The sequence below is a fragment of the Capra hircus genome, chromosome 10 (assembly GCF_001704415.2).
Source record: "Capra hircus breed San Clemente chromosome 10, ASM170441v1, whole genome shotgun sequence".
Lineage (NCBI taxonomy): Eukaryota > Metazoa > Chordata > Mammalia > Artiodactyla > Bovidae > Capra > Capra hircus.
The window spans coordinates 66313916-66336285 of NC_030817.1; the positions used below are offsets into that span (position 1 = coordinate 66313916).

A 22370-nucleotide genomic window follows, 5' to 3' on the forward strand; every position below is an offset into this window, starting at 1 on the left:
TTGTTTTGTTTTAACCACAAGTATTTATTGATGGATCGAAGAGTACAATTTTAATGGAACAATAAGGCACAACCGTGGATTAAAACAGTTTGCTACACAGCCAAGAGGAGGAAAAGGCCATCATCTTAGGAACTTTAAATATGCAAGTCAAGGAGCCTCTGAAGTACCTCACAAACAGACCAGTGTTGGACAGTTCTTCCCTTTTATACAATTCCTATATTACATCACTTGATCACAAAGTCACACTGATACTTCTCTATGAAATCCTCTCTCATTTATACTTGAGTCATCCAGCCTGGCCACTCTTTCTTAAGCACTCTTCCCAAACCCTTTGCAGTTGTTTTTTTTTTTTTTTTTAAAGCAATTCCCTTCATAAAGTAGTGTGTATACATCTTGGATAGCCTTCCAAAGCAAGGAAAGAAGCAAGCAAGCAATGAGTCAGAGAGAATCAGCCAAGGACAGATATATGGATGAAGAGATGCATAAGGACAGATCTTAGGATGACCACAGCCTGATTCAGTGACATCCATACTAAGCTTCCTTGGGGCAGAGGAGTTGCTCTGGTTCAAGCAAAGGCTTGTAATGCCACTTCAGGTTGTGTCACCAGTGCCAGAGCTCTCATTCCTAAGGGATTAGCAGTAGTGTACGAGAGGAGCTAGGAAGTCAATGTAACCAGGCAGCTAATGATACGATACATTCAATATTTTGGACCTGTATTAAGACCTGACTGTGGCATCCGGCATTAACTTGTTCCAGGTGTAAAATTCAGAGATAATTTTGTGCAAAACCTCAAGACACTGAGGACAATTTTTAAATCTTATGGCCTGGGATAAGTTAGGCACTTATCTTTCTACTTAGAAATGTGAAGTGAAAAGAATTCCAGGGCACATCACACCAAGGCATAAACCATGCTGTAGAGGTGGGAATATTTTAGGGTGCCCAGCCTCCTTGTTCGAAAAGCCATGAGAAAGACACCAAGCAAACGGTCAGAGCAGCCATTCTGGTGGTGACATTATCCTCAGACGAAGCAAGCTGCAGGCATACGGCTAATTTCTAGAGAATCAACACTGTACTAACGAGAGCAGCCATGTAGGTATGTGTGTTGAGAGTCAGAGGCCAGAGGTAGAGTGACCTGGGCAAGCCACCTAGAAGACTTGGCTCTACACCTCTTATCTTTCTTATCTTTCAAGAGCTTCTCTAACCAACAGCCCTTTGGTGACAGAGCAGAGGGGACCAAGAGATGGTCAAGACATTCTTCTGAGAGAAGTGTTGGTTACTAAAGAGCTCCTGGGGAGGCAACATCCCAGATACCCATTTAAGAGTAAAGGTAGATTAAAAACTGCCAGACCACTGAACTATACTGCCAAGTCTGAAATATATTTAACAGGCGTAACTGAGAATAAAAACCAGGGATACTGAAAGACTAAGAGAGTGGTAGGTTGGGCAGAAGAGAAGTGGAAGCAAAGAACATACAAAAAAGGATGAAGGAGCATGCCAAAGCCAAGCTGGTGGAAAGGCAGCCTGGCTACGGTTCACATCCAGCCAAAGAGCTTTGCTGGCTGTTCTTCGGTTGATTCCCTCTCACTTTCTCAGACTGGATGGATGCATGGCACTCAGCAGCAGAACAAGGGAAGGTGACATTTAGAAATGGAGATATCCGGCGAACAACACTGAACAGAATTAGACTGGCTGTACCATTCTGTAATGCCCTATTTATACACCAAAGGCAGGTTTGCGTTGACAGAACATATTTGGGGTTGTCATGCAACAGCAGTAGTACTTTGGGAGAAGGGGAATGATGGGGTGGAGGTGGGGCTGGTGGATAGGAGGGGTTTCAAGTTCCAGTTCTTAAATACTAGAAAGCAAGGAATAGTTTGGTCTCAGTCCTTTAGTGAAGAAATCGGATGCTCATTTTCTGTTCTACGTCCACCTTCTCCAAAACCTGTTTAAAAAAAAAAAAACAAACCCAGCTACAGTTACGAAGGTTACAACAGGAGATGCTGTGTCAAGCTCTTCTCTAATGTTTTTCTCCCTCTCTCCTGCATAGTAGGATTTAAGTTCTTCAAGCGAAGAGGTAAGTGACTGACCTTAACAAATTCTGTGAAAGAGATGGCGCTATCCCCATCCTGATCAGCCTCCTGGATGGTCCTGTCTGCAATGCTGCCCAGCTGCTCATCTGAGATATTCACTCCGACCATCATGCGTAGCACCTGCAGGACCGAGAGCCAGGAATTACGAGAGACTTAGGGGTCACGAGGACTCTCTTACTAAAATTTGAAAAATAAAAAGCCACCTGCACCCTCTGTTTCTTTGATGTCCTCTAATATAACAGCCAAAAAGCCTCAACGGATATCTTCTCATCTAGGCCATTTTAGACAATAATATGAGCAGAACTCTTTGGCAAAGTTATTGAATAGGAAGGCAGACCTTCACTTCAGGGAAAGTCTTTTGCATTTTGGTCTTCTCCATTTTTCCTGCCCAGGATGTAGACATGATGCCGAACAACAGTAATCCTGGGACCATTAGGTGAAAGTCAAATGTACTGTGGATGCCACAGTAAGAAGAAACCTGGTTCCTGGACATCATTTAGGTACTGTACAAACCTGGACAGTATATTCCCAGGCTTCCTGTTGCATGAGGCAAACTAGTCACTTATAGGTTTAAGTCAGTTTGGTAAGACTTTCTGGAATCTTACCAGAATACAGTTCACTTTGGCAGTGCATTAGCTCAGCTATTCCTAAAGTATGGTCAAGGAACATAAAGATCCTTGAAGGGTTAAATACTAAATCCCTTATTTTAGAAAAATGACAAGCATAGTTAAAGGGCTGCGAGAACTGTGATAAAGAGAATTAAAAAACACTTTCAACAAATTTATTCCCAAACGTACCAAAAAACCCGCCACCTCCTCACTTATTCTGCTAACATTTTTAGGGTGTGAATATACATTGAAAATTGCTACCTTAAATGAAACAAACAACTCTTAATAACATGACTTTTAAAACAACATGAAATGGGGGACAGGGTGCTTTTATGATACCTTACATTACCCTAGTCTACCACCTCTGTCTTCAACAGGTAAGAGCTGAGCTTTCCCCTAGGAAAGAAAGACTTTCTCAGCCAGCTGTTCACGGGACTCCCTTTGCCCTATTCCTTTATACACTTCCCTAGTCTCTTGAAATTGACTTTTAAAAGTATGTTATGGGATATTCTGAAAAAAAAAAAAAAAAAAAAAAAAGAACTGAAATACTGATTTGTATCAATACACCCTGATCCCCAAATCAATTCTTGAAAATTGGAAGTTGTACATTTGGGGAGAAATATATACAAACTAAAGGATAAATAAAAAGAGGCAATGTTAGCAAAAACTTTTAGCTGGCCAAGCCATTTGTTATCTTCCTTGTGACTGGGATTCCCAGGTGGCTCAGTGGTAAACATGCCACCTGCCAATGCAGGAGATGTGGGTTCAATCCCTAGGTCAGGAAGATCCCCTGGAGGAGGGAATGGCAACCCATTCCAGTATTTATGGCTGAGAAATCCCAAGGACAGAGAAGCCTGGTAGGCTACAGTCCATGGGGTCGCAAAGAGTCGGACAGGACTTAGCAACTAAGCACTCACACAGTGACTGTGTATGGCCAACTAGACAAATCCATCCTCAAAGAGCAGTTTCTTCAGGTCCCAGTCCAATTATTCTCTGAAGTGTTTTATTTTTAGAATTATGTGCTATATGTGTACAGTGGGGTGGGTATAGGAGTGGGGGTGTAGTAAAAATCACTCACTCAGTCTGTCAGTGAGGACAGACAGGTCCAGAAGTGCCTGGACACAGGTCCCAGCAGCCAGTGGCCCAAGCTGTCTACCCAGGCCTCCACACCTGGTCAATGCCCTTTCCACCTCTCCACAGTGTCACTTGTAGCTCCAGTCAGAAGTTTATTAGCAAATGGAACTTTTATTATTGCTGTTTTTAAAATGAGTGATGAGGTTTTCTGTATATATCTTTTATTAGTTTAAGAAAGCTCCCATCTCTCTCTGTTTTAAGACTTTAAAAAAAATCATGAATTGGGGTCGGGGGAAAGAGAGGAAAAAATTGGGAGGTTGGGATTGACATATACACACTACTCTATATAAAATAGATAACGAATAAGAACCTACTCTATAGCTCAGGAAACCCTACTAAAAACTCTGTAATGACCTATATGGGAAAAGAATCTAAAAAATAGAGGACATATGCATGTAACTGATTCACTTTGCTGTACAGCAGAAACTAGCATCACACTGTAAGTCAACTACACTCCAATAAAAATTTAAAAATTACAAAAAGTATGTAAAGTCAATATTCCTACCATAAAAAATCATGACTGGATGATGAATTTTATAAAAATTCTATGAAAAAGAACATTTGATTTTTCTTCTTTAGTCTGTTAACATGGAGAAACACTACTGGTAGGTTTTCTACTTTTACACCAACTTCAAATTCCTGGTATAAAGCCACCTTGGCCACAATATAGTATTCCTTTTATATATTGCTGGATTTGATGTGTTAATATTTTGTTTTATATTTATACATCCATGTGAGTAAAAGAGACTGCACTGTAATTTTCTTTTTTTATTATAGTCTTTACAGTATTTTCATGTCCAAGTTATGCTACTCTCATAAAATGAGTATAGCAACTATCTTTATTGAGGTATAACTGGTATGCAGTAAACTGCACACATTTAAAATGTACAACCTGGTAAGTTCTGACATATGTACACATACTTGTGAAACCATCACCCCAATCAAGAAAATAAACATATCCATCACCCTTAAAAGTTCAGTCAGAACTTTTTATAAAAATCAAACTAGGAAAATAAGAACACTCAGACTTTCCTTACGAAAAATAGCAATTTTTTAAAATATCCACCGAGTAATTAAGAACTTAATATTATCAAATGTCTTAGAAATAGCAGAGTTTAGAAAAGTTAATTTTGTAAACTTTGGTAAAATGTTCAAATTCTCTTCTTGCTAGGATAACATTAGTCCTCTGACACCTCAATAATCCATAAGCACATTTGTTCTAAAGTCATTTCAGGCCTGAGGAACACTTTAGTCACTGACTGGCACTCTGGCCACATGATCTCCTCCTCATACCCTGCCGCAGGCTCTTTTATCTTAATAATAGGAAAAAAGAAAAAATCAACCTTCCATTCCAAAATATATCTTTCTGGCAGCTAGATCTGGACAGAGGATAAAAACTTGCAACTATTGAGTGATTGCCTCTATGTTTCTCTCCAGAACTCAGAAGCCCATATGTAGCAATTTTAAATAAAGTGAAATCTTCTTACAAAAAAGATGTCCCCAATTCAAAACCAAAGGACACAATCATTGACCTGCAGACTGTTTTGGTTTTTACTATGACACAGAAATTAATAGGAATACCCTGGGTTGGTCCTTAATTTCAACTGAGAAGATTTCTCAAAGCAATGAGTTCAGACTCACTTCAAGGGGACTAGAAAGCACTTTACTTTTTAGTTTTATCTTGAAATAGAGAAATCTCCCCATGGAAATTCCTGAATGTGTTAGCCCCCTAGGATCCTAAAGATTCATAAAATTTCTAAAAGTTTTTTTGTTTGATGTGGATCATTTTAAAATTTTTAACTGAATTTATTACAATATAGCTTGTGTTTTATGTTTTGGTTTTTTGGCCATGAAGCATGTGGGATCTTAGCTCCGTGACCAGAGATCAAGCTGGCATCCCCTGCACTGGAAGGCGAAGTCTTTCTCAACCTCTGTCATCCCCTTCTCCTCCCGCCCCCAATCTTTCCCAGCATCAGGGTCTTTTCCAATGAGTCAGCTCTTCACATCAGGTGGCCAAAGTATTGGAGTTTCAGCTTCAACATCAGTCCTTCCAATGAACACCCAGGACTTATCTCCTTTAGGATGGACTGGTTGAATCTCCTTGCAGTCCAAGGGACACTCGAGAGTCTTCTCCAACACCACAGTTCAAAAGCATCAATTCTTCGGTGCTTACCTTTTAAACAGTGGTGACATCTGTGAGAACTCAATGAGCCATTTCAAGTTTCCCCAGGTCATCTGTTCTGCTTTATCCTATATATGCAGGACAGGACGCTGCATATAGCAGGTGTTAAATAAAAGCTTACTGAAGGAAAGAACAATTCCTGTCCATATCACTAAGTCAGCAGGGCCCAAACACAAGCTAGCCGTGTGCATTGGAGTTCTCCCACATACCTGTAACAGCTCATCACGGGAGATCTTGTCATCTTTATCCAAGTCATACAGTCGAAAAGCAACTGGTAGGAAAAAACAAGAATTTAGTGGAAATTCAATAATGTTTTGCAGAGAAGGCAATGGCAATCCACTCCAGTTCTCTTGCCTGGAAAATCCCATGGACGGAGGAGCCTGCAGTCCATGGGGTCACTAAGAGTCAGACACGACTGAGCGACTTCCCTTTCACTTTTCACTTTCATGAATTAGAGAAGGAAATGGCAACCCATTCCAGTGTTCTTGCCTGGAGAATCCCAGGGATGGAGAAGCCTGGTGGGCTGCCATCTATGGGGTTACACACTCGGACACGACAGAAGCAACTTAGCAGTAGCAGCAGCAATAATGTTTTGTCCCTTCTCAAAGAACCAAGTATATAAAGGACACCAGACAGAAAACTGACAATGAATTAATAGTTTTTCCAAGAGCAACTGCCCTTACTTGTAGAGATTTAAAGACACTGTAACTGATTTTAAGACACTTTAAGGAACTGGGATGCATCTCATAAATGATGGCATCTTAGCATGGATGAAACACGGCCTTTCATTGGACAAATCAAAAAACTTAATAAATTGAATGTCCTTTTTCTTAACTTAGAATGTTAACCCCTCCTCCCCCAACACACAAAAAACCCAAATCCCATCAGCGATTCTGTCAGTTAGGCTGTCTCTATCCAGCCCGTCAAGTCTTCTGGGCACCACCGTCAGGGACAGTCAACAGCAGGAGCCATACAGGCACCAAGCAGCAGACTACAGGACATATCACTGTGGGAAATGACCTCTTCGGCAAATTTGTGTCACATTTCAAATAACTGTCAGCTACAAATTGGCACTTGCCATCCACCTCTACAAGAATAAATCATGTGTTTCTGCAGCCGCTGATTTTCAACACCCTGTGAAAGGAGTTCAGGCTGGACAGCAGAAATGAGGTACTCTGTGCTCTGGGGAAAACTGGCAGGACAGGTCTTCAGATAGTTATATATTTTCAGGAGCCAATTTTATGAGACCAATTCTTGCATCTTCTCATATCTAGAAAAGCACTGAAATCCTTCATGGTGATGTCTGCTCCTCATAATGAGCATTAACCTTCACAAGACTAGCAAAAACTTTCTGCAAAATATACGTGCCTGACTGCAAGTACTGCCCCTTCACCCAAATCACGTATATACTGGTTTTCCCCGCTGCCTCTTTGGAGCAGTTTCTCAGAGCTATCTGAAATGCTGTGTCCCAGGCTATAGTCTTCATTTTGCCTCACATAAGACTTGACATAATCCTCTTTCACTTAGGAGTCCTGAAAGTAAAGAACTTGTCTCCAACAGAAAGACCAAGCATTTGGTGGTGTCCTGGCCTCTTCATGCTTCTTTCTCTTTAACATAATAGATAGATCTTTTAGAAACTAGGATATTTGAGAGAGAGGATTCAGAGGAGCAGAAATCACTCAGACACTGTCATGTTCCTAAAGGGCCACCAAGTGAACAGTGTGGTAACACTGGATGATTTTATAGGCACTGTGAGACGTCACACTGAGGGCGTGACTACCACACAATAGCTGAATGTTGTACTTTCGAGGCTTTGAATCACTTCAAGTATGCTGCGAAGATTTTTGTTTTTCAGTACTGAAAACCAAAAGGTACTGAAGGTACTGAAGTTACTGAAAATACTAAAAGGCCCATATCCGTTGCTTTATAGTTATCAAGATCCACGGAGTTAGATCTGGTCCTTGGAATTCACAATCCAGTAGAGAACAACACGCACTATGCACTTTACTACATTCTAAATGCTGTCATACATATGAAATACCAGGGAACACAGCACACTGCAGATGTGTCTTTCTGGTTCAAGTAACATTTGAACAAGGTATTGAAAGATAAACAGAAATCTGATAAAGGATGGATTCCAGGAAGAGCTAACACTGAGAGCAAAGGCACGAAAACAGGGATGAATATCTGCAAGCTTAAACATCACCCCTTGCCTCCACCAAAAGGAAAAAAAAAAAAGAGGGAGGAGGGTGGTGAGTCCACTAAAAGACCAGGTAAAAATTTTAGAAAAATCCAATTTACTTTTTGTAAGGTACATATTAAAATTCTCAAAGGGGGAATAAACAGGAAAGACTTTTCCTGATGTTTGTCAGTTTTCTTTAATTTGGTTAGTTGAGTAACTATGTTTACCAAATTTGAGATTTGTATGATTAGGAAGTTTTTGACTCCCAGGGAAGGGACAGGATCATAAGTGCTCCACAATGAATGTGTGTTTAATACAGTACTGCCAACTTGAAAAAGAACGAATGTAATGTACATGCATAACTGTATCACTTTGCTATACACCTGAAACTAACACAACATTGTAAATTAACTATAGTTCAATATAGAATACAAATTTAAAGACATACACACACTCTCTTTCTTCTGCAAATGCTGTTATCATTCTAAAATACCACAAAATGTGTTATTTAACTAAGGAATGTTTAGGGTGATTTAGGGATAGAAACGGAGAAGGCAATGGCATCCCACTCCAGCACTCTTGCCTGGAAAATCCCATGGACGGAGGAGCCTGGTGGGCTGCAGTCCATGGGGTCACTAGGAGTCGGACACGACTGAGTGACTTCACTTTCACTTTTCACCTTCATGCATTGGAGAAGGAAATGGCAACCCACCCCAGTGTTCTTGCCTGGAGAATCCCAGGGACAGGGCAGCCTGGTAGGAGGCTGTCTATGGGGTCGTACAGAGTCGGACACGACTGAAGCGACTTAGCAACAGCAGCAGCAGGGACAGAAATCTGTTTGTTATATAACCCATAAATATGCTTCTGAATTACTTAATTGGGTACTGGAATAAACACATTTCTTTCTGACCAAGTATTTAGAGAAACCTGAAAAGCTAATTTTTGAAACCTAGTTGCCAGGACTGAATGTTTCAAATTCTTGTGTTGGAACCATTAACCCCAATGTTTTAGGGTTAGATTGGCTCATGAGGGTGGGGCCCTCTTGATGAGATTAATGCTCTTATAAAAACAGGAGACAGGAGATCTCTTTATCCCTCTCTCTTTCTGTCTCCACCTCCCTCCCCATGTGAGAAGACAGCAAGAAGACTGTGAACCAGAAGAGGGACCTCTACCAAGAACCAGACCATGTTGGCAACCTAATCTGAGTCTAGTCTCCAGAACTGGGACAAATGTCTGCTTAGGTCACCTAGTCTATGGTATTCTGTTAAAGCAGCTTGAACAGACTAGACAGCAGCAGAGGGGTAACTAGAGAGATCACATGATATAATCTTCTAGAAAAAACTGCAGTTAACAGTAATTTCTTAACTGATTTGGATTCCCGTCAATCAGCTCTGGTCCTGAACCAGTAGAACCAGCATTTTCCCTGAGATAACTAATGGTCAAATGCCAAATGACTGAGACATTTGGTTACCTTCTCTCTTTCCTCTCTACCTGTCCCTTTCCCCCATTCTTGGTCTGTGACTTGGGACTCTCCTGTCTCCAGAAGGGTAGTTTCTCACCTCTAGCCTCAGGGCTTTACATGCCATCTAATGCTGATGGCTCCCAAATGGGCACCTCCAGCTTGGCTCCCTCCTCTGAGCTCCTGATGTTGACATCAGAGCAACACAGCACAGTGGTTAAGACTCTGGTTGTGCTGAGTCCTGCCTCTGACAGCCTACTTACTATGTCTAAGCAAGCAAGTCACTTAACCTCTCTGTTCCCCAGCTGTCCAAGAGGTGCAAGGTGAGAGTAACAGAATCCACCTCAGAGGGTTGAGGACTGAATGCGTTAGCACATGAAAGGCATCTTAAACAGCGTCTGGCACACAGGAAGAGCTCAATCAGTGTCATGTACCCGCGTCACCTCTCAGCTTTCTTCTTCTCTCCTCTGCCGTCCTCTTTTCTTGATCATGCTTCGTTGTCCTATGAACATCAGGCACTCATTTCTACCCAAGGACCTTTACACCAGTTGTCCCCTCTGCCTAGACTATACTTCTATTCTTGGCATGGTTGGCTCATTCTTAGCTAAAGCTTCAACTCCTCACAAAGGTTTCCCCAACCCCTCATTTTGAAGCAGTGACACCCCCATCCATTTCTCTTCTCACCATATTCATTTTCTTCACAGAAGTTGCCATGATCACAAATTCTGTTTATTCATTTGTCTTTTTCCAAATAGTCTGTCTCCCTTTTTGGATCATAAGGTCTATGAAAGTAAAGACCTCTTCTGATTTATGCATCATTGTATCCTGGGCCTAAAATCGTGTCGCGCATTCAATTTGGTTTTAATGAAAGAAAATGAAAGCACTCAGTCAGACTTTTACCTTTTAATCACTGTTACTTCTTTTAAAAAAAATGTAGTAAAATAAACTTGACCCTTTTAAAGTATACAACTGAGTACTTTTCACACTGTTGTGTAAACATCACCACCATCTACCTCCAGAACTTTTTCATCTTCCCCAATTCAAATTCTGACCCATTAAACAATAACTCCCCATTTCCCACTGCCTCTAGGCCCTGGCAACTTTCTGTGAATTTGACTGCTCTAGGAACCTCACACAGGAGAAATCAAATAATATTCATCCTTTTGTGTTGGTCTTATTGTTATTGTTATTTAGTATCAAGTAAATTTATCCATGTTGTAGCATGTGACAGAATTTCCTTTTTTAAGGCCAAATAATATTTCATTGAATGCACATACCACATTTTGTGTCCATTCATCTGCTGATGGACACCTGGGCTGCTCTGACCTTTTAGCCACTGTGAATAATGCTGCTCAGTGTCTTCTTGGCTACTCTCCCAAACTCCACTTCACCAATACTCTTCATCATCCAAATAAAATGTCTTCATACAGACTCATTTCCCACATTACTCATTATGTGTTATAAAAAACAAATTACTTCAGAGGACAACAGAATACCAAAATGGAAGCTTATCGACCCCTCCCTTGCTTACCATGCTCTGGAACATTCTAAGATGGGTTGTACCTTCCACGTAAGACATTATAACCTCACTGACCTGAAGGGAATAATAAGGAACCATTCCTGGGGACAGACAGAAGAGCAGTACTCTGTGTGCTTGGGCCTGTGCCTACATAGGCACAGCTCAGCCTTGTTAACTATCCTTGACATTCTTTCACTGTGGCATGAAAAACAGATAGGACAAAGCATGCGCTCAGAGTTCCTGAAGAGACTATCCTCTGAGGAAGATGGACGGTAAACAAATTTGCCTTAGTAGCAGATGTGTTGCTAGGTTTATGATGTTCAGCTGTTCTCTTCGGTTGACAACAAGAAGCACCTTCTTGCTGCTTCCACAGCTCTGTGGTAAATTCAGAAAAACCAATCTATAGACAGAGAAGCAGACATCAAGGACTCCTCCTGTAGCTTTGGTCTCACTGGTCTCCTCACATGAATGTGATCCTAAACCGCATTCTAATTTATGCTCAGCTTTCTGTAAAAGTCGATCTGAAAGCCAAGACTAAAGTAATGGTAAGAACTATGCATAACTTGCACTTGTTATTCTATCTCACCCTAAACTCTGCCATTTCTGTGGCACCCTGGACTTCTCCCTTCCTAACAGAAGCTCATCCATGGCTTAGGGGGCATCCTGTCTGTCTCTGTCTCCCCACTGTCAGATATGAACAGGGAAGCACATAGCCTAAATGCCACTAGAGCCATCATGTGACCATGAGGAGCCACAGCTTTGGATGAAGCAGACCCTAAGGATGGCAGAGCAGAGCAGCAGGAAAAACTTGGGTCCTTGACAACACAATCAACCCTGACACGTGCCCTGCTTCACTTGTAAAGTGCGATAATACAGCTCCTTACTGTTGAAGTCAGCTGACTCAGCTGAAGGTATCCTAGCTGATACACTAAGTAACTACCATATCCACTAATGCTACTTGGAATATTTTCTTTAGGGTCAATGTGAATTAATGAATTTGCTTATCCATTCATTCACTCATGAATACAGGTTGCTTTCTCATTTTAGCTCTTATGAATAACGCCACCACAAATGGGGATGTACAAATATCTCTCTGAGCCTCTGCATATACCCTTCACTCCAGGCTCTCTGCAGGTAACATCCTGCATAACTATAACATACCATCAAAACCAGAAAACCGACAGTGGTACAACCCAGAGTTTATCCAGGCTTCACATGTGTACCTGTGCAAGCGTGTGTTCAGTTCAGTTCAGTCGCTCAGTCATGTCCAACTCTTTGCAACCCCATGAATCACAGCACACCAGGCCTCCCTGTCCATCACCATCTCCTGGAGTTCACTCAAACTCATGTCCATCGAGTCGGTGATGCCATCCAGCCATCTCATCCTCTGTCGTCCCCTTCTCCTCCTGCCCCCAAACCCTCCCAGCATCAGAGTCTTTTCCAATGAGTCAACTCTTCGCATGAGGTGGCCAAAGTACTGGAGTTTCAGCCTCAGCATCATTCCTTCCAAAGAACACCCAGGACTGATCTCTTTTAGAATGGACTGGTTGGATATCCTTGCAGTCCAAGGGACTCTCAAGAGTCTTCTCCAACACCACAGTTCAAAAGCATCAATTCTTTGGGGCTCAGCTTTCTTCACAGTCCAACTCTCACATCCATACATGACCAATGGAAAAACCACAGCCTTGACTAGACGGACCTTTGTTGGCAAAGTAATGTCTCTGCTTTCTAATATGCTATCTCGGTTGGTCATAACTTTTCTTTCAAGGAGTAAGCAATTTTATCACCTATGTAGTTTCATGTAACCATCACCACAATCAAGATACAGAGCTGCTCTATAACCAAAGGGCTCCAAATCACATCCTGTTATTTAGCATAGAATACGGAAGTATCACTGCATCACAAAGTTGTTTTAACATTTTGTTAATAGTATTTCAATATAATTGGTTTTCTTTATAATTGTATGTGTTTCACTTTATACTTTCACAAACATTCTGAGATGAGATTGATAGTATTCACCAGACTGCTAAGGGAATTCATGACTTGAAAAAGGTAGAGCCCACGCTGTAACGGGAATTCAGGTAACCGGTCGGTATTACATCTGATAACCTAAAAGTAAGCATAGTTTTGTAGAGCACAGAATGTCTCTGAACTGTTTTCTCCTTAACCAACTCACTAATCCACAGACACTCCCCTCCCTTCTGCAGTCGTTCCAGCTGACAGCACACAGCATTCTTGCAGCCAATGGGCAACTCTGGAGTGTCTACTCCACCTGCTGAATTGGATCCTTACCAAGAGTCAGGTGTGTCAACTCTCTTAGAATTGTGCTATCTGTACTTTTCATAACACTGTATAACTTAATAGGAAATGAAACATATGTGAAAAGTTATTTTTTAAATGAAAATTAGTTTAACAGCTTTTGAAAGACTCAAAATCAAGTCACTGGAGAGAGGAAAAAAAAACCAAAACCAAACTGTTGTGAAAGTGTGGCAGGACAAGTGTAAAAGATGAAGGAAGAAATGTAAACACCTGGAAAATTCTATTCTCAGAATGCTTTCCAAGTACCTTTAAGTCCTCTTTCCACTGAAAAGGAACTGCAACCAGAAACCTTAGACCATACATTACAGATAGGTTCTGTGCAAAAGATGTCACATGACTCCCATCCACAGAACTTTATTAAAACAAAACAATATATACTTAATACAGATTTGCGTTGTTGTATGGCAGAAACCAATAAAACATTGTAAACCAATTATCCTCCAATTAAAAACTAAATTAATAAAAGGAAAGAAATAATTCAAAAAAACAAACCAAAACAACTCTTGGTCCTACATCCAGAGGTTGGCCAATGAATCTGTTTTTAAATATTTTAAGGTAAATTAAAATGTTAAGCCACGTATCCTTTTCTGATTCCATGCGAAAGCCAACTTTTTCAATTATTGATCAACTCCTGGTCTGACAACAATGAATAAGAAAATAATCTCCTATACTAATGCCAGCATCAGGCAAACTTGTACTAAATATACACTAAACCTCATAAAACATTAAGACACAAGGCTTTGTTTCAAACAGTACTTAGTCTTGAAAAAAGAAACGGAAATTCACTAATAAACACAGAGTATCCAATAAACTTGAGAACAATTCATCAGAATTCTGTTTTCTTCTATATTCAATTTTGTTTGTATTCAAGTCTTTTGCTGTTCACTAAGGTATACGATTTTGTAGTGAAGAAGAGCAGTGTTTTATTATTTGGGTTCAAAAACCTTTCTTGTCTTATACAATAATATTTATTTCAGTACTTCTCAAACTCTACCTGAAATAGAGGAGGAGTGAACTCATACTCCTATGGCAAGGGAGATCTGGGGATATGGGCCAAGGGCTACAAATTAAAGCTTTAAGTTTCATGTACCATCTTTCAAATGTATATAAATTTAGCATTATATCCTATAGTTTATCCATATTTGTTTCAATGTTATAAAGCCTTTTAATTTTTCTTTAAGTCATCTAGTAAAAATTTGGTGGGCACCCCAGTAACAGAAGCTTGGCAAAACCAATTCAATGTAATTTCAACTTCAACTTGTGTTAAATGAAAAGAGAAATCAATTTCAATTTCTTGGAGAAGTATTATAAGGGATTAGGCAATATCCTACGCAAACCAATAAAGGACAGAGGGAAATCTAAGTACCCAAAGAAAGGAGGCAAGAGGCATGGGGAGAAAAATGAAATCTTTCACTAACCTGGCTGTCCACCCTCTTAAGTGACATCCCAGCATCTGTCAAATTTTAAGGTGGGCTGGATCTTTTTCACTGCTGTTACTCTAGCACTTGATGAAGATGAAGATCTGTCATCAAATCTTTACAACCTTCCTGTGTGAAAACTCTTAATATCCCATTCTACAGAAAAAGAAACTGCAGCCTAAAGATCTGAAATAACCTGCCCAACGTCACAGGGCCAAAAAGCGGCAGTGCTAGGATTCAAATCCAGCCAGTTTAGCTCCAGGGTCTGAGCTCTTAACCACTGTGTTCAAATAAATGATTGTTTAGTAAATGAACAAATAAATAAATGATTTGTAAGAAATGAAAAGCAAATATTTTAAGCCAGATGACTATCTCCTTACAGTGCAGTTTGTTGCTTCGGCTGTTGAGTGGTTCTGGTCCGTTCACATCTTTGCTCTTTTCATTATCCTCAATGGGTCGGAAATGAGCCAAGGTTCTCATGAATCCTCGGAAGTTCACCTGGTCCTCTCTGAACAAGAAAGATAACAAAAAGAACATGTCAATCAAGGTGATTATTTCTTATTAATTTAATATATTAACAGTTATAGCTAGAGTGGCCTGAAGGTCCATTTAATGAAGTCTCTTTCCATATGCATAAAATGCATAAAGTTCATAAAATATTTTCAGCTAAGTCTTGCTACAATCCTTTGAGGTAGGTATTATTATTCTTAATTTATAAATGATTAACCAGAGTTAGAAAGGTAACAGGACTTACCAGAGTCAGTTACCTATTAAATTTACTTAAATTTCTTTTCCCAAAGAGGACTATAAGTAGCAGCTGGGCTGTGCTATCAGACAAGCCAACACTTGAACTCACTGCTTCAGGCTCTGAAGTGAACAGCAAGTTAGCCATTTCATTCGAATGTCTCCCTATCCACCTTACATATCTCCCCTGCAGTCATATATACCTAGTGATATTTTAAAGTTAAGGCATATTATACAACAACTGCTTTTGACTTAAAGTTTATTTAGTCACAGAATCAATAAATACATTTTGAAATTTTGATTAAAAGTAGAAAAATACCACTTCTAGTTCTACCAATCAGTTAGAATCATTGTTAATCTATCTTCCAGTAATTTTTCTATGCTTTTTGGAGAATTGTGACCATACTGCATATGTAATTTTGTAGCTTGCTTTTTAAAAACTTTTAGGCATGTCTCTAACCAATATAAATACTTCAAAACATTTTAACCATCTGCATAATTGTATGGCTGTATTATGATTTTATTATTCCCTCATAGTTGGATAGATATTTTCCTCATAATGCTTTGAAAGACCTCTTTATGTATAAAGCTTTTTCAGTACTGAAGATTAGAGAAAATCTTTTTATTGTGCCACAGTTAATCAGTAACCTTATAAGAAATAATTCAAAAACTTGAATGAATAAAGACTGCTTTTTAATATTGAAAAAGAATGTCCCATGTGAATAGTTATTTATCTAAGGCAGTCATGGAGAGAACAGGTTGTCTGGTTCCTGCGGCTACCTAAAATAAATCCTAGTCTTTGTCCCCACTGAATACATGTGGTATATCGGGTCTCAAGCGCAAGCAGACATACAGATCGGAGACCTTCTAAAGGTAGAGTTCAAATTCTAGGTCATGAACCCTCTGTACTCAAAAGGATGACCTTTCATTACCTCTAAAAAATGTGAGTCAGAGTTGAGGAATCATGGAATGTGTAATAAGACCAGAGTCATATGCCAGAACAAATAGGTAAACATATATCACTGACATAGTGTCTCTGAGTAAAAGGAAACTAAATACCAATGTCCTACTTTCAAATCTCATTCTATAAAAAAAAAAAAAAAAACCTGAGAGATTTCCCTGGTGATCCAGTGCTTAAGAAACCGCCTGCCAATGCAGGGGACACAGCTTCAGTCCCAGGAGGAAGCCTCATGCCGCAGGGCAACTTGGCCCACACTTTAGAGCCCATGCTCTGAAGTTACTGAGCCCACGTGCTGCAGCTGCTGAGGTTCTTAAGCCCTAGAGCCCAGGCTCCACAACAGAAGAAATCACCACAATGAGAAGCCCCTGCACCACAACTAAACACTGGCCCCCATTTGCCACAACTAGAGAAAGACCAAGTGCAGCAACAAAAACTCAGTGCAGTGAAAAATAAATAAAATAAAATTTAAAAAAAACAAAACCAAATTGAACCTGCATACAACCTAGAAGTCAAATATCTATTTGTGACAGAGCAAGAAGCAGAGGGGGGCTTGCCAAGCAGTCTATCTCAGTGTCATCCTCAGCCTCCTCATACATATCTCGAGTACATCAGCACTCATTGTGTCCTTAACAAGAGATCAATTAATAAGATGACAGGCACCACTACAGTCACAACGAAGGTGGTCTGGCCTTTCTAAAACAGCTTTCCACAGCTGCTTTTTCAAATGATCAATGTGACTAGAGAACACTAAAAAAAAAAAAAAAGGTTGGCAAATGACTCTGCAGGGTTTACTTTGCACTGCAAAAGGTTTAGAAACAAAACACAGCAGCGAAAGTCATCCCTGGACACAGTTCAATTCTCTGCAAGGGCTAAAGAAAAGAAGTTTAAAAAAGACAAGAATTCAGCACTAAAACCACAACTGAAACAAACAGGGCATTTCAGGGAGACAAAAAATCAGAAAATGAGGAAGAACAGATGATCACTCATGGTCAACGTGAACCTGAAAAGGGCAGGTCTCAGTCTCTGAGTGCTCTCTTCACAGGAACTGGCTGCTAGTCTTCTCTGTCACTCAAGCTTACTGAGGGACCAACTTCTCAACTTGCAAATTCCTTTGTTTTCAATTCAGAGTTCTACAATTCCGTCTCCACTTATTTTACCTGAGTGTTTTCACTGACACTTTAGTCTCATTAAGAACTGGCAACCATGCAACATTTTAAAAGTCCTCTGGGTCATAGAAACAAGTCACAAGGAACCAGAAAGACACTGTTAAAGAGATTGTTACTTAAAACAAGATTATATGATAAGCTTTATTCAGCAAAAGGTACCTAATCGATTCATTAAATATTGACTCAGTACTTTGAAGGCAGTATATTAGTTTTAGTGAAGCATATCAAATGCCTAGTTCTGTTTGAGAAAGTGTGTGTGTGGTAGGGGAACTATATTCTTAGCCAGTGTCAGAAAAGAAAAGTAATGTTCTGGATTAAAGGAGGCTAAGAATATATGATAACTGAGCCAGACTGGATCCTATAGTGGAGGAAGGAGATTGTTGGATAAACTGAGAAAACTGGAATATCAATAATATATTAGAATGAAGTAGACTATAGGGGAAGCGGATGAAGGTGGTCAAAAGGTATCAAATTCTAAGATAAATATATTCTGGGGGTGAAATATACACCCTGGTGATTATAGATAACAACACTGAATTGTATCTTTGAAAGCTGCCGAGAGATCTTAAAAGTTCTTATCACAAGAAAAAAGTAACTATATGTGATGATGAATGTGTTCATTAATATTATTACGGTTATCATTTTCCAATATATACATGTATAAAATCACTAAGTTGTACACCTTAAATTTATACAATGTTACATGTCAGTCACATTTCAATAAAGCTGGAAGAAACATATTTTATATTAATATTCTTATAGCACTTGATAGGTATGGCTAAGTATAAATTACACAATAGATGCCAGACTTATAAAAAAGAATATATACTACAATAATTTTAAAATACTGATTTACACATTTTAGATATATCAGGGTTAAATAAAATATATATTGCCAAAGTTAATTTAGCTTGTTTATCCAAAATTAATTTAACTTGTTTATTTTTACTTTTTAAAATGTGACCACTAGAAAATTGGCAGGAACTATGTATGTGGCTTGAATGATGTTTTTATTGGCTAGGACTGAGACAGAGAGCACTCACAAATGAGGCAAAATATTAACAATACAACAACAGATGCATCTGGGTAAAAGACATGCAAGTGTTCATCATACTATTTGCAAATTTTGCAACTTTTCTGTAAATTTGAAATTATCTCATAGTTTTTAAAATGTTTAGTTTTACATCAAAGATAAACAGAGATTAAAGACAGAACTGTGAAAATGAGCTAACATACCTATTTGAAGTTTAAAACAGGGAGAGGGTAGAGATATTATAGATATGACTGAGTTAGGAATGTCCAATAGGAGAAAGATCATGGTCTGAGATGACCCAACCAATATCAATACTCCAGATTAGCCTCCAAAAGGAAGTCCAACACCTGCAAGGACTCACCCCTCTGGAAAGAAGGCGTTGATGATCCGGTCCCCCAATGGGTTGATGGCAAGTTCTGGAATCCGCTGAAAGTCTTCCCGGCTGCCAAGAGAATCACCTTGGGTTAGAGACCATTGGCCCTTGCATGAACTCCTTTGGTCATGCAAGAGTACAACCGAGCAAGAATATTACCTCCTGGAATTTACTTCTGTGGCAAATTATACCAAATAACTGCAAAGAATAGCACTTTAATAGCTGCCAAGTGTTTCTTGCACCAGCTCAGGAGTGGAAGAAGCCAGATTTGACTATGTCACATTCCAGTGAATTCAGCACACAGGTTATGTCAGTAAATCAACCAACAAGCAAATCCTTGTAAGCTGTCCTTGTAAATGATTCTTTGAACATGACCATTTTGCACTTAGTTATTAAGTTTGTAGAAGGAACAGCAACTGCAAAGTATCAAACACCAAAGAGCTTGAACATGGGAGGAAAAATTCAGAGTGGCCTCCATACCCTTGGTAAGAAGATATACAGCACTTAAGAAATGCAAGGAATTCTTAGATGATATTTACATCTCAGTAGAGAACAAAATGCGTTAACTGATTCCATGCTTCCTTGCTCTGATTGGACTTTTCTCCAGTGTCTTCTACAGTCTAGAGCTAGAGAAGTATTTAACCCTTGAACACGGCAAGAGCAGTCATCCTCTCACAACTTAAAGTCTGTTAAAGTGAATATTGTTAATTTCCATTCACCCTATACACATCATGTGCTACTCTGTTAATATACTTTATCTCATTTTTTCATGTCAACACTTTATCTGTACCCTTTCAGAGCTGAGGAAGTTGTGAGTCAGTGACATAAAGTAACCTGTCCAGCTTACAAAGGTAAAAAGTGGAAGAACTATAACTTAAAACTAAGTCTGTGACTAAATAACAACTGTAAGTCAAAACATATGCTCTTTTTCCTAAAAAACCTACACTTCTTTCCCATATTAAATAAACTTTTTGAAAGAAAGGTGCTCTCCCCAAAAATGTCTAGTAACTATTTTCTCAAAAAAAACAAAAAAAACAAAAAAAAAACAAACCTCCTGGGTTGATATCCTGTGCCAGAAATATAAAGCTATCTACAACAGAGACAATATATCTATAAAATATCAATGTCATGAAGGACAGAGAAAAGCAGAGGCTTGTTTGAGATCAAAGAGAACTGACTAAAGAGACATACAACAGAACTCAATGCATGATCCTAGACTAGGAAAAAAAAAAAAACTGTGTGAAGGAGATTACTGAGTCAATAAATAAATGTGGAATATGGGCCATATAGGATACAGAATTTTATATAATGCACAGAAAATGCTAAACTTCTTGATTTTGCTATGAGAATCTCCTAATTATAGGGAATACACACTAAAGTATGTGGCAAAGTGTTAACAAGTGGTAAATCTGGGTACTGGGTATATGAAGTTCTTTGCATTATTTTTGTAACTTTTCTGTAAGTTTGCAATTATTTCCAGATAAGAAGGGGGTAAAAAGGATATAAACTCAAAAAAATGATTCCTGCTTTCAAGACATTTACTAACAGAAGAGATAGAACATTCCTCTACCTTCTCTGTATAAGATGCTAATAAAATGTTCATATTTTACCCAGGTGCCTTCAACTATCTCTCTCTGATCCTCTTGTGGTTTAACATTTACAGGATGCTTAATTAAGTAATTAAACACCACCACATCTGGTGGCGACAAAGGAAGAAATGACCTAGGGGACTAAGCGCAAAGCTCTGGTATAATAACTCTGGATTCTAATCTTCCATCATTTAGAGTAATAATTTTTATATCAATAAATGAACTAGAAGAAGACATTCATAAGATAACTGGGTTGCTTAAAATTATTGAAGAAAATTATGGAGGTCGTGATTATATAATTCAACAAACATGTACTAAGCTCTTATTACATAATATGTTCTGTAATACAAAGTCCACATTATCAACACAATGTAAGCTCCTCTTGTTTGACAGTGGTTAAGAAACAATAACTACTTCCTTTTAAAAGAAGATTAAGGCTAATGTGAATTGCAAGGCCACATACCTCAGTTTAATGTCTAACAAGCTTAAGTAATTTTAGCTGCAAAAAGACACAGTTTAAAATACCAGGTCTAGTGTCAAGTGGTGAGTTCACAATCTAGCCTAACTCTGTCAGTCTCCATGAGGAATCCAGTCATGGATTTCCAACATCAGTAAGGTTCTAAACCCTGTCTTTTGACATTTTTAAATTCTACTCTTAGAATTTAGATTGTATATACAATGAGGTCTCTAAGATCAAGGGGCATACAGTTGAAAACATCAACACAAAAATAAAAGAGTATTAAGAAACAGTTTATAAACTATTAAACAATATACAGTTTCTTATTGTTGACTGATCTTGATAAAATGATCTTGGTTTTCTGTTTTATAGTAGGATTTTTCATATAAAGTGCCAAAGTTCTAAACGCAGTCTTTGCTACTTATTTGGGTATTCTAGGGCCAGTCACTTATTTGCAAAGCTGCATCTGACTTTTGGTTGAGAAAGTGATCACACACACGTTTACCTCCTCTCATTCTCTAAACCCTTCTGAAATGTCAGTAAAAATTTACACATGGGAATACAGCCATGACATAAACAATCAGGGTGGGAGGAGTGTGTTAGTAGACAAGGAACTCTGACCAATTCTGGAAGTTAGAAGACAGACACAAATGTAGTGATAAGTCAGAGTAGAAGAGTTGATGATAGCCATTCTGCCCTGCAGCCTCAGCAAGGCACCACACTCAGAATTGCCAGGCGAGAGAAGTATTAACAGCATTCAGGGAAATTAATTACCAGAACTTTTAAAGAATGGGCCAGCTGCCCACTGCTGCCAGCACCCATCCAAGGAACATAAAACCATTTGTCCCCAGGATAAAAATGGGGAGCTGCTATGGAAAGAAACTGGAAGAGCCACCTGGGCAGGGTTTTGGCCAAGTATGGGAGGCTGGCTCCCCAGGAACACAGTCCTTTCACTGGGGGAAGAGAACTGCAAATCTGTCCCCTTGCTCCCTAACCACCCCTAAAGTAAGGTCTACCAACTTACTGGTCCTGCTCAGAGTATAGAAGGCTTGTCGTCAGTCCTTCCATCCAGGGAAAGCCCTGTGAGAAACCAACCACAAACAAACTATGCCCATTTTCTACATTACCCCATCCAG

At 39.2% G+C, this 22370-nt stretch overlaps 1 protein-coding gene across 1 annotated transcript in view; it reads right to left on the reverse strand.

The window, feature by feature from the left end:
* CHP1 (calcineurin like EF-hand protein 1) overlaps positions 1-22370 on the reverse strand; it is a 35863-nt gene continuing 13493 nt past the window's right edge. The window contains exons 3-7 of the mRNA XM_005685503.3: positions 19177-19257; positions 15292-15419; positions 6224-6285; positions 2088-2210; positions 1-1942 (exon numbers count right to left, since the gene is read on the reverse strand). Of these exons, the coding sequence (XP_005685560.1) occupies positions 1889-1942; positions 2088-2210; positions 6224-6285; positions 15292-15419; positions 19177-19257 (448 nt within the window). The 3' untranslated portion in view covers positions 1-1888. The remainder of the gene's footprint in view (positions 1943-2087; positions 2211-6223; positions 6286-15291; positions 15420-19176; positions 19258-22370) is intronic.